Raw genomic sequence first — 17664 nt, forward strand, 5'->3', positions numbered from 1 at the left:
TGATGTGTTTAAAAGTAGGAAAGGAGTACATGGAGTGGATGCCGACTGTTACTTTGAAATAAACTCTTCCACAGGAACGCACGTTAATCAAATACAGAATTTTTAAAAAAGCTTCCCATTTCTCTGTGGTGGCCTGGCACTCTGCCCGGGGTTTGTTTCCTGCCTTGCGCCCTGTGTTGGCTGGGATTGGCTCCAGCAGACCCCGTGACCCTGTAGTTAGGATATAGCAGGGTTGGATAATGACTGACTGGCTGACCTCACATTTCTTCTTCCTGTGCTTAGGTGAACAGGAAGTGAAAAGTCAAGTTCGGCGGAGTGGCCGGTTCTCATCAAAGCCTCACAATATGTCGGTTTCACCTCAGCTCTTGCAGGCTGACGTTGTTATCTTCTTCACGCTTATTCTGAGTCTGTCTCTTCAGGTTGTCTACGTTTCTACTGCCCTCCAATTTAAAGATGTGTCCTTGTAGAAAAGCTATCATCTTGCTTGCTTAACATTTGCTGACTAACAAACATCTGCTAAAATCTTTACCATTTTGATTCCAGGCCAATCTGCTCACATCCAGAGAGTGAAGGCCTTTCCTGCTTGATGATGATGATGGCTCCTCTGTGTCCTTTCTCCTGAACCTCTTATTACACCCAGATAAGACATGTGAAGAACCATGCTGGGTGAGTGCTCAGAGCTGGGCCCTCAAGGTGTCATTACATTTTTTATGGGGCAGTTCGACCCCATTACCTCGTTCCTGTATTTGTCTGCTTGCCATCCTTCCTTTTAATGCTTGCCTGCTACTGCTGATTTCTTTGATTCATCGCCATGATCTCTGGTTTTACTGCTTTTCTAAAAATACCTAAATCGACACCAGGAGGTGCATTTGCTCCAATGGCCTCAGCGTCTACAGCTCGTAATTTACTGTGATTACCCATAACATGAAGGCCTAAAGCTGCGCATACCTTCAGCAATTCACTCACCATTTCCATCCTGTCCAGAACTGCACATCGAGGACAAAGAATCGCAGGGCACAATGGAGTCAGACTTGTTTTCACAAGATTCCCAAGGACTGGTAATCTGACAGTTGTGACAAAGCAGTACGGAGGCTGTAAAATCCAAACAGAAATTGGAATAAGTGAGGAGAACAAGCATTAATAAGAACTCTTGTTGTTGGCCATTACTGTAAGTTAAACATTGTAACTGTTTATGTTTAAACTCACTTGCTTCGGTAAAATATCTTTAAAACTGAACCGTGTGCTGAGCCACTTTCTAAGTACTGACGTGTTGCCCAACATCGGCAGGCAGGTCATATGATCTTCTGAAAATGAAAGACGCTCAGAGGCTGAGAGAGCGCGAGAGCGGGCGGCCGTCTCATTTACGGTTGGGCTCCATGTCTTAGCCAGTAGGCCACACACAAATGGCCGCTGGCAGAGCCTTGACATTCACTGCGTCGCTCGCGTGTTTTAATTGGTTGGTTTTTTTACATTTTTTTGCGGCTCACCATGCATTAACTGATACACTCTACACTTCTGTTTAAGGTTTGGGACACAAAGATTATGAATGTCATGTTCTAAAAGTCAAATGTCTAAGTAGAGTATGTTCTAGCATCTTGTCGTGACACCATTTTTATTTTCTGATCTCGTCATCATGATGTCAGGCATTAAGTACATGAAGCAGCTAAAAGGTCGCCTTCCCTATCCAGGTTTTGCAGATAAAACTTTTCCTTTCCAGTCTAGTAAAAGCCTTTTATGTGTTGACTTCCGAGTAATAAATTTCTCGCTCTGAGTCCTGGCTCCTGAATTTTCATTGTCCCCCTTTGGCTCTGATGGAGTTCACGGTTTTGACCGCGGTGTGGTTCTTGGACTAACGCGTATCTTGCGGTCCTTTTCATTTCTCGTTGTTGTCTCTCACGTCTCAGTACATCATGTAGTTTCCTTGCCCCTGTGATCGTGCCACTTACAGCGCTGTGCCAAGAAGGTCACCCATCCACTGACGACCCACAGAGTCGCTTTACTTTTTTTTTTTTTTAAGGACCCTCGTCTATAACGTGAATTCATCTGCCCACATTATTCCTGCATTTCCACTGTTTAGAGACTGGCACAGGGCACATACCTGACTAACTGCAAAACTGGAAGCTGGGGCGTTTATTACTCAGTGAACATCAGGTCACCATCTCATGATGTGACATACGGGGTCCCAGCCAGTGCTCTGCTCATATTTGTGGGATGCTAACCTGGATGAATTTCTCAAACCCTAAGATTTGGCATCACGACTGAATTTCATTTCAGAAATACAGCAGGTGACTCCTAGAGATCGGGGGCTCATTCCCAGCTTTGGGATCAGTAGCGCGGCTAACGTTGTCTGTATTGCCATCTTCTCTTTTCAGTGCAGGAATAAACTCATTTTGTTTTCCCTTTGCAGGCGCCAACAGAGCCCTTTACTACATTTTATATGCAGTATACACAGCAGACGTGAATATTTTTTTGTAATTCTTATGTTTGTCTAAAAAAAAGAAACAATAAAGTTATAAAAAGTGCACATCAAGGCCACGGGGCCACACCAGTAAGACAAGCCCATCACTCCCATGAGATCCTCGAGGAGTCTGCAGCTCCAGTCATGTCACCTCATTCCACATCAGAGTCTGCCTTTCAATGAAACGGCATGATATTAAACACAAGATACGTTTTTATTTGTACACCTTGTAATAAATCTTACCTTTAAAGGTCATATTTTATGCATGTTGAGAAGATTTATTTTGAGGAAAACACACAACATTTTATGGAATGCAAAAAATTCCCAGGATTCTTTTCTCTGTTTTGGCAAAACAATTTGAGCAAATGCAGGAATTACTTACGAGGTTTATTACAAAGATAGCCTTGGCAGCAGGAGATCTGTGAAGGGCTCGAAATTTTCAAGATTTTGTTTGCTATTCCTGGATTCTTGCACACACTGCTTGAAGCACATCCCAGGAATCCGTTTTCTGCAATAATCCAGAAACAATTGGAGCTCATTTTATGAACCTGGAAGGCATGCTGGTATGTGGGATATGACAGTCCCCAGCAAACAAAGTACAATGCAACAGCTGCGCCATGTTCACCCTAACACTAACGCTAATTTAACGTTCATGGCCTCAGAACCGAACAGCTGATCCACTCCAAAATCAAAACTCAAAAAGGAAAAAAAAAACCCATAAAAAGTCATTACTGCTGACAAATCAGGCATCCACCGAGTGACAGGCCCTCCGACACGTCCTGCACCTTCTCAAGTCTCACGTCTCAGTCACAAGTTGGAGATTTTGGACATCTTGAGAGGCAACCAGTCAGTGGTGGAACAGACACATAAATAGGGCCACCATAAAATGAGCCTTTATGGGATGAAGAATTGAGAGTGGCAGAGAAGGGTGGTAGGGCCATGGTGAACATTGAACATTTTTGTCTTTTTATTTCTTTTTTCTAAAGAAGATGACATACATGCAAAGACTGAAACTTTAAAAGTAGGAACCAAACAGAGTGGTGGACAGGAGGACTTTAGGAACTTTCAAGCTTCAACTAAATGGCATGTGAGTGAAGTCAAATGGCCCACAATAAAGGCCCACTAGAACATAAGAACACTCTGGATGAGAACGGGCCACTCAGCCCAACAAAGCACACCAGTCCTATCAAATCTCTAAAGTCCTCCTGTCTACCACACCACTTGGTCACGTTTTCCGGGTGTCTGTGGCTCTCTGTGTGAAGAAAAACTTCCTAATGTTTGTGCAAAATTTCCATTTCACAAGTTTCCAACTGTGTCCCCGTGTTCTTAATGAACTCATTTTAAAGTCACCATCTTGATCCACTGCACTAATTCCCTTCATCATTTTAAACACTTCAGTCAGGTCTCCTCTTAATCTTCTTTTTCTTAAACTGTAATGGCTCAGCTCCTTTAGTCTTTCCTCATAACTCATCCCCTGTAGTAATCAGCCTAGTCGCTCTTCTCTGGACCTTCTATTGTGCTGCTATGTCCTTTTTGTAGCCTGGAGACCAAAACTGCACCCAAGACTCCAGACGAGGCCTCACCAGTGTGTTATAAAGCCTGAGCAGAACCTCCTGTGACTTGTACTCCACACATCAAGGCGCTATATAACCTGACATTCTGTTAGCCTTCTTAATGGCTTCTGAACACTGTCTGGCCATTGATAGCATGGAGTCCACTGTGACTCCTAAATCCTTCTTACTGTATAAGGCTACTTTCCATTGTCACATATCCCATTGTGTATTCAAACCTAACATTTTGATTTCCTACACGTAATATTTGACATTTACTGACATTACATTTCATCTGCCCAGGCCCGTCTGTGATAAGTCAATGGATTCTTGATTATCTGCCAGTCCACCTGTCTTGGCATCATCTTCAAACTTAACCAGCTTGTTACGTACAGTATGCATATGCCTATCCAAATCATTTATATGTTAAATATAACAGCGGCACCAACACGGGCCACTAAGGGTCATCTCTTGGCCTTGAAGATTCTTCTTTCAATATGACGCCACTGATTGAGGGAACTGAACCAAACCTCAGATATGCAATTCCAGTTTAAGATGTGTTTGTTCGTGTTAGCAACTTCCAAAGGAATTACATTGACTACCACCGCAAACCTCGAAGCAACCTGTACCACCATGTAACTTGTAAAGAGCAGACGAGGAAATTACTGGAACTCACCCTTCATCCAGAGTCTTGTAATGACTAGAAGTTTATCTTAATTACAAGATAGTAACTTTTCTAAATCTAGGCAGAAACGTGTGTCATTTTCTGGATGCCATTGATTTGTTTTCTCTGTTCAATCAGAGTTGGTGGAAACAGATTCATGTTTTAAGTTAAATGATGTTAAAATGCATTAAAAGCTTCTTACAATAATCCAACACACACTTGTTTTTTGAGTGGCACAATGTGAAATGGGTCATCAACCAGAATGCCAGCGTGGCCTGAGGCGAGTGAGAGGAGGCCGACTTTAAGGAATGAGTTGGGCCCGTTCATTTCACGGCGGTCTGCTGACCGACGCACACAGCACAGGAATTTGTGTGAGTCCACAGTGGCCAACCCAAGCGGAGGAATGACAGCATGAAGGTCAGCCCTTCTTAGGATACACTTCACTACACACTGATCCTCTTACATCTTCATTTTACAAGTAAAAACTTGACGAAATGATCAAAACATGTATCAGTTCTAATAATGTAACATTTTCTACATTTGACAATGTCACGTCAAGTGTCTCCAAAGAGCAACCAACTAAATTGTGACGAGATTGACTTGGAATGACTGGTCACCCACCTGAAGTAAAGCAGTGGTCCTCAATGCCTTTGCAGGGCACAAACATCTTACAATGACCGTTACTTCCAAAGCAGCACACCAGTCCATTTGGCTCACTGGGTATGACACCTGCAATGACAATGACATCTCATTCTCACGTCACAGCACAGACATGAAGCGTATCACCCATCACAAGCTGACGTGTGAAGAACTCCTGACAGACAAAGGCCACACATGGAATCGCTGTGTCCCGTTTCTGCTCTCATGTTGCTACCATTTACTATCATTTGATGTAAATGCACTTTGGATTTCAGTCCCAGTTTTTAGTCCCAGTAAGAAGCTCTTTGGTTGGATTAATTCTGTCCAAAAAGTTAACAAAGAGCAGAACAGGCGAGGGTGCAAAACTCCATTGTGATCTCCACCTGCCTTTAATTCAGTTAGCAGCACTTTAACTATCAAAACTATTTCACAAGAAGCAAGACAAATAGAAGAAGAATCTGGCCACATGAATGAGACCAATAAGGACTTTAGAAAGCTCTTGGAAAGAGTGGATAATGTAAGGAATTACAGGATAAAAGACAGAAACGGGAAAATAGGACTTGTTTGGAGTGAAAAGCTGTGGTCACACATGTAGAACGTGCCTCTCGAGAAGTAAAGTGCCAGCAGGGCGCACAGAGCGGCCCCAAGATACCAGAGAGGGCACTTTGTCAGCTTTGCTGTCTTTTCAGTTGTCACCGACACAAACAGCACATCAGGGGCCTTCACTTTAAAGCTGACAAGACACGTCCAGAAGATGTGCTGAACATCTCTGAGCTACTGGTCGTGTGTAAAATCAAATTTGTTTCTTGTACAAGTCTCACTTTTATTCCTACCTCCTTCATTGTTACACATGTCAGAAGTGCAACACTCCACAAGCTTTGTCCAGCTCTCATCTCCGTAGTTAACAGATCCGCTGCCATTACAGATGTCTGGAGTCACACAGTGACGAGAAAAATATGGAGAACTGGAGTAACCATTGTAGGAGTAGAGAAGCTCATTGAACTGATCTGGAAAAGAAAGGGCACCCATTTAGATGAATTGCCAAAAAGTCAATTATAGGCTTAACACATCAGCAGAAAGCAAAGTTATACAAGAAATAAAATACAAGCGAACGCTCCGCTAATTGGTAACAAACCACTGAAATATAGTAGTAGCCATGTCGCTGAATGAGAATGAAGTCCAAATGTGCAAACACACCCCGATTGTGCAGTGTGTTAGGATGTTGTGATTGTGGCAGCACCCAGAATGACATCCGGGGACACCAGAATATCACAAAAAGTGTATAAACAAGTCACATTTCTTATACAAAATAACTAAAGAATGAGAGTCACCAAAATGACAACCAGAAGAGATCAAAGCCACTGTTGTATCTCCGAGTCTTCCTAATCAAGACTGAAGTCCTCATCGGTCAAGACAGGTGTCTCGGCCATGCCCACCTACACAGCCCTCCACAAAGACCACCTCTTCCCAAAGCACCACATTCCTCTTCCCATCAAACTCGGAAATGATCTGTGGTGGTGAGGTGGCTTTAAACCTTAGCAGAGGGTCACGTCCAGCTCAGGCCTGCCACCCGCTCCAGGGTGATCAGCACTTAGTTTAAGGCCACAGGCCTGAGCTCCTTCTACTGCATACCCTCGACTGGACAGGTGATCTTGATTTTTCCACTCTGGGCTAACTATCCCTGTGGATAAATGGCAAGGTGTCTCTCTGGGGTGCATTGTGTGCCACACCTAGGCTGTCTCCTTCTTAACCACTCCATCATGTTGCATTTGTCAACGTCCCTGCCTAAAACCCTTTAGTGATGCTCTCTTTGTCAGAGAGGTTCTTAGTGAGGCCTGCCAATCAGGAGAAAGCTGGTAACCTGTCATAGCAACACAAAGCAGGAACCATCAAACTGTGGAAGCATCTTATGAACAACCATATACTGTAGTTTCTCTCCCTCGATTTTTACACATGGACACTTCTCTTCCAACATTTCCTCCTTCTATTTGTGTTTGTTTCTTTGCCACTGAATCTGGTCTGGATCAGAATTTCCAATCATTTGTCATGCCAAGTGTAAAGCTAACCGTTTTGACACCCAACATTACACTCTGTTTCTTCTCTAGTTTATCACACATACAAACAGCATTTTACTTTTTCTTTCAAACCAATGCTTGTAACCTATCAGCTTTGAGATTAATTGAGTTATATTGTCAGTTGTTCAGCGTCTTCCATGGGATCAAAGCGAATAGCAAGACAGATGCAGAACGTCACTAAGGTTACTCACAATACATGTACAACTCTACAGAAGTCGCACAAACTCTCCACTGAGAAGGACATTGGATCGTTGCATTCGGGCAGTAGTAGTTGATCGCAGTAGAAGAGCAGCTCCGGCAGGTCATCGTCAGATCTGAAAAGACATCAAGAACACAATTTGTATCCAAAGAAAACAAGGACAGCAAGACACAGAAGATTTAGGACTCAACACTTAAACTACTGGTCGGATGGTCTCTTCGATGTTTGGCCATCATCACCTTTGACAAACCCTGGAACATAAATGAGATGCAGAGCATTATCAGTGGTCAACTATATAGGATCACGCTTTCAGTCATGGCGGAGTTTGGTGTTCGTCAGGTTTGAAATTGTAAGACCAAAATGCTAGATGGACAGACAGAAGATGTGAAGGATGTCACTTCCTACATTAAAGGAACACAGTCTCTTAAGGAAAACCAGCCTGAAGTGCCCTTTCTTCTATAGTTCCTCTGTGTTTTGAGACCAGTCCAACCTGACGTTGATGTGAACCCCCAAGTCATTGTAGGAGTGGACCACTTCTACATCCAGTCCTTGAATATTGACCGGACATAGAGGATCTTTGTTGTGGCAAAAGTCAATAAGCAGCTCCTTTGGTTTTGCTGATGGTGAGATGCAGTGTTTTCTCAAAGTTCTCTCCCTGACTCCTCTCCTTTGTCTCACCCCCTTATCAGTTCACCCCATACGTGCAGAATCATCTGACCTGCTGTTATATTTCTTGTCAGAGGTGTACCGAATGAAGAGTAAAGCAGAGAGGCAAGTTCCTTGTGCTACTCAAGTGTTGTTCACACAGTCCTTAACTTTCACAGATGGTGGTCTTCCTAAAGAAGATGTCCATCATCCAGGACATCACAGGTTCATCCCCCTCCATATCTCTGAGTTTACCCCTTAACAAGGATGACTGAATGGTACTGAAGGAGAAATCAAAAAACACTGTAGCCAGTTTTGCTGAGTCTTGATAACTGCATCCTCCACTCCAGCCTTGATCTGATAGACAAACAGCAGTGGACCAGGTGGTCTACCACAAGAGGACTCTTAGAGTCATGGACCAGACTATCAAAGGTCTTCATGATGTGAGACTTAAGTGCCACTGGTCTGTAGCTATTAGATGAAGAGATAACTGCCTGCTTTAGAACAGGAACGATGCAGGATGCTGCGTTACAGACAGACTGATCAGGTGACAGAGGACACCAGACAAGGAGAGGATCTCTGTCAGCAACCTCTGTTTGTAACATGGTGGTAGGCAAGTTAGGTGAGCTTACCTTCAGAGTGTAGCTCAGCCAGGTATCGGAGCTTAGAAACACACACGTGCACAAAGAAGAAGTTATAGATGTTGCTGATACTGGACTTTCTCCTGCATATTCAGTACCACTGATTCTTGACAGAAATAGGCCATTGTCGTGTGGTATCTTTAAAGTTACTTCTGGGGTCTCTTCCATTCGAGCTTCAGAACCACTTCCAGTGTCTTTGATCTCTAACAAATGGCCCCCATGTGTTTTTAACATCCTCAAGTCATCAATTTTGAAAGCACTGAGCATCCAGTTTAGGTCACCAGATGCTACTTGAAAAAGTAATACGGAGGTGCCACTTGTTTCTGTCAGTGTCCTCCCTCGCAGTGACCATAACATTCTCCATGGCCATCACTGTGTGTTTCACATGATATGGTGCCCTGTTAAAATTCTGGAGGACCACTCATGGCATCGTAAGGGTCCTGCTTTTGACACTGAGGTACTCTCTGAACGGCCTGACTGGTGAACCCTAAGAGTCCTCCTACATTAGGGATGATTAAACCTGACTGAGAAATGGAGTTGAGGTCTTCACACACACATACACACACACACACACACAAAGAAAGTTGTCATTGAAATCAAGACCAGTAGATACTGAATGTTTCTGTGACAAGCATTCACATTGAAACCACGAGATGTTGTGCTGTCTCAAACAAGAGAACAGTGGAGGAAGAGGACATGGGGAGCTCAGAGGTTCACAGATGATTAGTGCTTAAGTTCACAAGGGTCTCTGTGTGTGTGTGTGTGTTTAGGTTGGGGGACGACACTTATCCAACTGCCATAGAAGCGACTGCTTCAGGTTGACGTTTGAAGTGGGATGGTTTTTAATCGAGAATGCTGTCTAAAAATGTAATAAAATCAGAGTGAACATGTCTGAGTTCAGCTAAAAAAACAAGTCAAAGGGATGTCCCTGTCACGACTGGCGATCACCTGTTCAGGGTCTCTAATGGTGTGGAGTTGACCAGTGACTCCTGTAGCTCACTTCCAGGTGTGGCAGCACTCCAAAGATCTTTATCACCTCTTTATATTGTAATATAATTCCATGCTTTTTATTTTTCTTTCCTTTATCTCTATATATAAAAATATGACGTCTGTCTGTTTGTCTGCTTTTCACGAGAGAACTGCTTCATGGATTTAGATCAGGTGTTTTTCTGTAATTTGCTTGAACATTCCGGTTAAATTTGTGACTCCTCTCATTGTATCAAATGTCATAGTTCACTTGTGGTACCGATTTATTTCCACGAATCTGAGTGAGACGCAGAGTGGGGAGGGGGCTTCCTCACTCACTCGCCAGCTTTGGGGTGTGTGCCTTAACTCCGCTTAGCTATGTTATGGTGTATAAAATCTGTACATTTTGGTTTCCATTATATTTTGTTCAAGACAAGACAACAGATGAACTAAGACAAATTAAAGCAGGTTTTCTTCCCTTACACCTTACGTTTTGTTTATAGCTTAATGCTAATTTGGTTTACAGCCTGGGAAAGAATGCTGAGCTGATACCTCAGGCTATTGATTACTTTATGGATGGACATCTGGAACAACAGTTTGGTTTACAGCCCAGGACAGGAAGAACTACTGATACCTCAGAGTACATCAAAGGTTTTGTTGTGTGGGAAAACGGACAGTGAATGAATACATCGATCATTTTGACAGCCAGCCAATCAGGTGCATGTGTTGTGAAACCAAGGCTTGACATTTCATAATAAATATGCGTTGGTTTGAGACAGAAGACAGAGAGAAGCAAAGAAGAAGAGAAGAAGCAAAGAAGAAGAAGAAGGAGAAGAAGAAGAGGAACGGACGAAGGCGGCCCTGGTCATCAGAAAGGCATCATGAACATCGATTGCTAAATCAAACGCCTCCCTGGGACATTCATCCTAGTCATCTGTAACTTTTTCGTAAGCTTTTTCTAAAGACTATATATATTCAGACTTTCCTATCAGTACCTATTTTCTACTATTCTTTGTTCTTGTGGTATTATTATTATTCTTGTAATAAATACCATGCTGCTTTTAACTTTCAATGCTAAGTCTTAATGTCTATAAGTAATAAGTTAGATTTCTTTGAGCACCTGGTGACAGCCGGATTTTTGCCATTATTTCTGTGCTGCGAGGTTTACAAGGCTGAGAGTGAGAGCGCTATATTCAACAGAAAGGACAAATACGAGAAAGAAGGTATTCTTGGCTGATGAATGGCCGATAGTCAAGAGTGCTGAGTCTTTGTATGTTTAAATGTATTCTTGTAGACCAAAAGTAACATTTAGGTCTGAGATATCACTAAAACATCGTATTGTTGTTCGCGCCGAAAATAAGTAAGTCTCTTGAAGTGCTGAATGACAGGCTGTTATTCCTATAGCACTTGTGTGGTTTAAAGTGCTAAGGGTTAATCAGCGTGTGTGTGTCATTCATGGAGCACTGTTGTGGTGAGGGTCTGTCTGTGTGTGTTCATCTTAAAGTGCAACAGTAGACCAACCCGATAACGAACTTGACAAGAACATTTACCCTTGAGAAAACAGGTAAAAGGGCAAGTAGAGGGAAATACCACGATAATACAGGCTAGCTAGCAAACGAGAGAACAATTGAGTTCAACTTTGTCTGTTAAAGTGTTACTTGGGTCTTGATGGTTTTAGTCCGGATATTCCGTGTATGCCACATTGAAAAGAGAGATTGCAATTCAGATTGTGGATCATGATAGGATTTTTTGGAAAGATGGCCCACCCCTAATTTGACTAATAAAGTTTTCACATTTATGTAGGATTCATTAACCCTTCAGCAAGCTACTTGGAAAGGGGTTGCAAGCTACCGGTAGTTCACGAGCAACGTGTTGGAGATCCCTGGCCTGGAGATTGTTAAGGAGTAACGTTTGACGTTTCTGAGAGATCAGAGCGACGTGTGTTTTAGAGAGTAGCAGCTCGTTGGCACAGATATCTCGGCCACGTGCTCTTCTCTCCCGTCACAACTAAACACCATCAGACACAGTGCCAACGTTTGACATTAGAGCATACCTACCTTCTGCTTGGCCAGAATTATATATATATATATATATATATATATATATATTTATATATATATATATATATATATATATATATATATATATATATATATATATATATATATATATATATAATATTTTTTTATTGAATTTTAAAGTTTGTTTTGTTTCACTACTATCTGGGAGGAGCCACGGGGGACAGCATGTTTCTAATTATTTAGTTTAGTTTTATCTGAATGCCTCACCATTTTGTCACTATGACACTAAAAGGTGTTGCAAGGGGACACGTCCCAAAGTTCTCCTGCGTGATGTCATTGTCCCAGGACTATAAGACACGGCGGCACAGTATTCTCCACATCCTAGTTTTTGGATAAGACCCCACTTGCTATGTATCCCTTGATTTTGTGCCCCATGTTTTTTCGTTGTTGTATTGTAGCCTACGCGTTTTCTTTGTTTCTTTTTTTTTCATCATTTCTCCTGATCGACTTTCTCTGTTCTTTAAATCTGTTATTAAATGTTATTTTAACTGTCCCTCCTTTTGTTCTTTTTTCATGGAGTGTAGTCAGACTCTAAACTGTCTTCTTCTGTTGTGTTTGGTGACAGTCATGACGTAGGGGGTCCTCACTTACTGTACCTATTCCTAGAGCGTAGTTTTAACATTGTGAAAAGACAATGATGCGGTGATGTTTTAGTCCCAACACTTACTCTGTTGATTGCAGAAGCTCCCCTGACAGCACTCCGTCCACCGGCTCAGCGACATTTGCAAGAAAGAGCTGAAGTTTCCTGGATTCTCGCAGACACTTCTCGAGGAACAGCCCTGGTAGACGTTGGTCCCATCATCTGAGGGGCACAATGCAGGGAGCGCCATTCATGACATAAGCAGACACAGACACAAGTGATACAAGAGGTCAGTTGACATTTATTCACATATTGAAGCCATTAAGCATGTAGCTCACCAAAGAGGGGACATCTTTCATTTTTCATTTCTTTCTTCTGTTTAAGGATTAACATTACCATTAATGTCCGTCAAAAGGCTTAAACAATATCAAGCAGACATTCTCAAAAAGTGACACTTAGTAAAGTCAGTGAGAAAAGAAGAAAATGTCCATAATAACACGTCACCTGCTGTGTCTCCTTGTGTGGAGGTGACACATGAGAATCTGAGGTGCTCTGAGTGAATTGTCACGGCAATCAAAGGTTTTTGTGTTCTTTTGTGTCAGTTTAGTCACATTGGCCTTCGGTTTTATTAGATATATTCTCACACAGAGGTGCCCTTCATCACGGAGGCACAGTGGCAGTGGGTGATCCCACCATGGAGTCTGTAAGTTCTCTCCGTGTCTGAGTGGGGTTTGCTGCGACACCCCAAAGACACGCACTTTACCTGGATTGGCACCTGGTGTGTGTGTGTTTGTGTGGTCACCCTGCGATTGGCTGGCACCATGTCCACGGTTTGTTCCTGCCTGGTCCCCAATGCTTGCTGTGATGGCCTCCATCTTCCTGTGACCCTGTGGCTTTAGGACAAGGACAGATGGAATCTGCCATAAAGTCACATTTAGATCCCAACTGTCCCCCTAAAGTGTACATCTGTAAAGTTCATAACGTAATGAGCAGCTACAGAATACCTTCACTTGGACATAAGCAGTTTAAACAAATACGGGCAAATCTCATTCATTTTTACTTCTTTCACAAGAATTCTCAGGGGGCTATCTCAGTACTTAAAGACCCCACAATCCTAAGAGGCCACCAGGAGTCACAAAAAAGAATTCAACCCGGGATGGCGGCTCACCGATGCAGACTCCCATCTTCCATTCAAGTTCAAGTGGAGTAGACGGATGGCGCTGTGACGGCACTCGCTTGTTGGTCTTCAACTGGCTTGACGTTTACTGAAGATTGTTCTTCCCAGACTAGCCACTCATTTAACTGTTGGTGGTCTGCCACTATTGTCTTTTTTTCTTCTTTTCTATCTGCCAGATGTTTAAACTGAGAGGTGAACATCATGGCTGACCGATTAGCTTTGGTGGAGTCGATGGTTGCTATCGTTTGCCAAGACACTCACATGATGAAATGGATAAAATGGCAACTTCATTAGGTCATCAGTGTGAAGCAACTCTCGACAAGCAAATTGCTTTAAGTTGTTTAATGGCCTACCCTTGCCTTGAATGAAGAAGCAAAAGTTTATGAGACTCGGACTGAGTGAAGGAACATGGAGGACATTCAAATGAAACCATAAAGAGATAAGAGATAAGAGACTCTCCATAAAAATCAATACACAGTTCATGTCCAGGCTCTCCTGTACAGTATGTCCCACTGTGATCTTACCAAATAGTTCATCTTATTAAATTGTCAAAGAGATGTTTGTACCTGAGATGAAGCAGTGGTCTTCAATCCCCAGGCAGATCACCGTGCTCTGGCAAGTCCCATCTGTCCCAGCACAGCACTCGAGTCCATTTGGTTCCGAGGGAAGAGAAGCTTGAAAGAAAGTGTTGAGAAGAAAATGATAAATAGATGGACCCAGCATTCTGCAGTCTAACAAGGGGACAAGTGACAGTCACCCATCAAGCTACGGTAGCTTCAAAAGGACTGTTGACAACGGCATAAAAATGAGAATAAAAACATGAGGAGATAACGAAGCAAAGGTGCAGGAAAACTGATAGCCTAATAAACTGGCAGGGTGAAAAAAAACATAAAAACAAAACGTCAGCGGACTAAAGATGTTGTCGAAAGTTCAAAACCACACTAAAAGTTGAACGTGGTGTGTTTGGAGAGTCCACAAGCTCAGATACAGCCAAAATGGCGCCAGCTTTATAGAGGAGGAGGAGAGGAGATCATGTCACATGACCAGCAACAGGCATATCAATAGTAAATCACATGGCTGTCACTCAAAATGACATTATTCATAAAACAAAATGGTGCTGAGAAAAATGACACAAAGTTAATAATTAGCACAATAAATCCATAAACTTGTACAAAAATGTTCAAAAATGAAACAGGGTCTTAAAAAGAAACCAGAAATCATGGCAAAGAGTACTTCGGTGGACTTGGGGAGCAGAGACATGATGAAACTTCCTAGTTTGCATGCAGCACTGCATTAGTAGCCTGAAGAAGGGGCCTTGGAAGCTTGCAGATTGTAATCTTTTTAGTTAGCCAATCAAAGGGGTCATTTTGCTTGACTTCTCAAATATTCTCTTAGAAATCCAACTCGCCATTAAATCCTTTTTCTGAAAGTTACAGACTGAAAATTTTGTTCATTGCACACAAGCTCAACTGTCTCCATTGTCCAAAAATGGCTGTTATACAATAAAGCAAAAAGATCGGCGACTTTATTTGGGGTTCAAGTCGCCCTGTCGGAGGTGCCGCTTGACCCCAGCCTCTCCGGCTGTATGCTTTGGCTTTGCTCCCCGACTCTACTGATGGTTCAACTTGACCTGCCATTGATGTCTCCACAGGTCCTTTTTTCCTAAATGTTCTGTCTAATGCAGTTGCCTTTTTGAACTGATGCTCTGTCAGGCAACTTTGCTAACCTACTTTGAATGCAACACGTCTTGTTTTTAGGTGATTTCTATAACATCTACAAACAGAAGGAACAAACTAATCAAGGCTGTCATTCTGCATAATATGGCAGCTGATATTCAAACATTAGAGCACTCTGGACGAGAACAGGCCATTCAGCCCAACAAAGCTCGCCAGTCCTATCCACTTATTTCTTCCAAAAAAACATCAAGTCGAGTTTTGGTACTGTCTACCACACTACTTGGTAGCTTGTTCCAAATGTCTATCATTCTTTGTGTAAAGAAAAACTTCCTAATGTTTGTGCAAAATTTACCCTTCACAAGTTTCCAACTGTGTCCCCGGGTTCCTGATGAAGTCATTTTAAATAACTGTGTCGATCCACTGGACTAATTCCTTTCATCATTTTAAGCACTTCAATCAGGTCACCTCTTAATCTTCTTTCAGTTAAACTCTAAAGGCTCAGCTCTTTTAATCTTTCCTCATAATTCAACTGTCTTTTAGCCTCTCTGATATCCTTCTTAATGGTTGCCCTCATGTTCTCATACGCTCTACAATTCACTTTGCAGTCATTAGTCTTATATGCCTTATACAGCAGTTTTTTCCTTTGCAACTTCTTTTTTAAATCTTTATTAATCCATCGTGGAGTTTTTTAGTTTCCTATTACTTCCAAATTTAGGTCTGTATCTGTCCTGCATTACATTTTCAAACCTGTTCCACTGCTCCTCGACTGTCTCCACATTTAAAAGCTTATCCCAGTCTATCCTACTTAGACTTTGTCACATCTGCTCAAAATTAGCCCTACTAAAGTTCAACTTAACAATTTTAGTCTTTGCATCTGTACTCTTACAAAATACTGAGAATTGTATTACATTCTGGTCACGTGACCCTAGTGGTCCAATCACCTTGACACCCTCAATTCTATCCTGATTATTACAGAATACTAAATCCAGACAGGCTTCACCCCTTGTTGGCTGCTTTAACATGCTGTGTTAAAAAACAGTCGCTGATTACTTCTAAAACTCCTGCTCTTGTGCTCCTCCATCTGTAAGGTTATCCCAGTTAATATTCGTTTACTTAAAGTCCCCCATGACTATAATATCCCCCTGTAAACTTGCCTTTTTGATATTACTAAAAAGATGTGTGTTGAAATTACTGTCTGAATTGGGTGGTCTATAACACACTCCTAAAATAAGACCTTTTCCCTAATATTTTCCAGGCGAAGCCACATGTCCTCACTAAGATGGGGCTCATCATCCAACTGAAGATGACTTACATTTAATTCCTGTTTGGCATAAACAGCAACCCCACCTCCTTTTCTGTTCTGTCTATCCTTCCTAAAAATGTGTATCCCTCTATGTTACACTCATCCCCATCTTTGTTATTTAGCCAGGTTTCCGTTATTGCTATAATATCATAATTATGCTCTGCTACATACAACTCCAACTCACTTACCTTATTTTTGATACTTCTAGCATTAAGGCAAGCTATTTTTAATGTGTTAATCCTTCTACATTTACGTGTTTGCTTAAATTTACATTACTATGCATTTTTATTTCTACACCATTGTTTGTTCTTCCATGTATAGATCTAAATCTGGCCTGTCCTAAACTCCCTGCCCCCAATCCTGACTAGCCTACACATACGCCTCCCCAATACATTGGTGCCCCTCCGTTCAGATGTAACCCGTCACGCAACAGGTCCCATCTGTTCCAAAAGGAGTCCCAATGCCCCATAAACCTATACCCTTCTACCCTGCACCAAGATTTGAGCCACGCGTTAAGCCTTCTAATCTCCTCAATCTTACCTGGACTGGCGTGGCACAGGCAGAACTTCGGAGAAGACTACCTTGTCAGTTCTGCTCCTCAGCTTGGTACCTAACTCTTTGAATTTGGATCGCAGAACTGACAGACTACCCTTATGTATGTCATTTGTTCCAACGTGGACAATGACAACTGGATCCACCCGCTCTGGCCAAGAGCCTATCCACCCTTCCAGGAGGTCTCCCACCTGTGCTCCCGGAAGGCAACACACCGTCGAGACTCTCTCTCTCTGGAGCACACCTGCGCTTCAATCCCCTAATGATTGAGTCCCCAACTATCACTACCTCTCTTTTTGGGAACTGGTTTTGAGGTGGCCCGTTGGGGTTCCTCAACCCTGCCTACCACCTCAGAATTATCAGAGTCACCGTCCAGCTCCGCCAGGACATGATAACGTTAGACACTTCTAATTCTGGGGTTGATGCCCCGGACAGTGTGCACCCTTTACCTTACCTTG

General features: G+C 42.5%; 1 protein-coding gene across 1 annotated transcript; it reads right to left on the bottom strand.

Moving 5' to 3' along the window:
* Positions 1 to 353: 353 nt before the first annotated feature.
* On the bottom strand, positions 354 to 14436 carry LOC120517373. The gene is made up of 8 exons (XM_039739645.1): positions 14433 to 14436; positions 14242 to 14349; positions 12586 to 12720; positions 7578 to 7700; positions 6145 to 6318; positions 967 to 1092; positions 530 to 626; positions 354 to 435 (listed from the first exon to the last, which is right to left on the bottom strand). Exons 1-8 carry the CDS (start codon positions 14434 to 14436, stop codon positions 354 to 356), a joined length of 849 nt encoding a protein of 282 aa, XP_039595579.1.
* Between the last annotated feature and the right edge of the window lie 3228 nt (positions 14437 to 17664).

Source organism: Polypterus senegalus, chromosome 1 (genome assembly GCF_016835505.1).
Source record: "Polypterus senegalus isolate Bchr_013 chromosome 1, ASM1683550v1, whole genome shotgun sequence".
NCBI classification, from domain to species: Eukaryota; Metazoa; Chordata; class Cladistia; order Polypteriformes; family Polypteridae; genus Polypterus; species Polypterus senegalus.

Coding starts and splice junctions, on each gene's coding strand:
- LOC120517373 (XM_039739645.1), bottom strand. Junction 1,093..6,144: donor CATGTGTAACAATGAAGGAG/GTAGGAATAAAA, acceptor TGGATTTTACAG/CCTCCGTACTGCTTTGTCAC. Junction 436..529: donor ATTGGCCTGGAATCAAAATG/GTAAAGATTTTA, acceptor ATTGGAGGGCAG/TAGAAACGTAGACAACCTGA.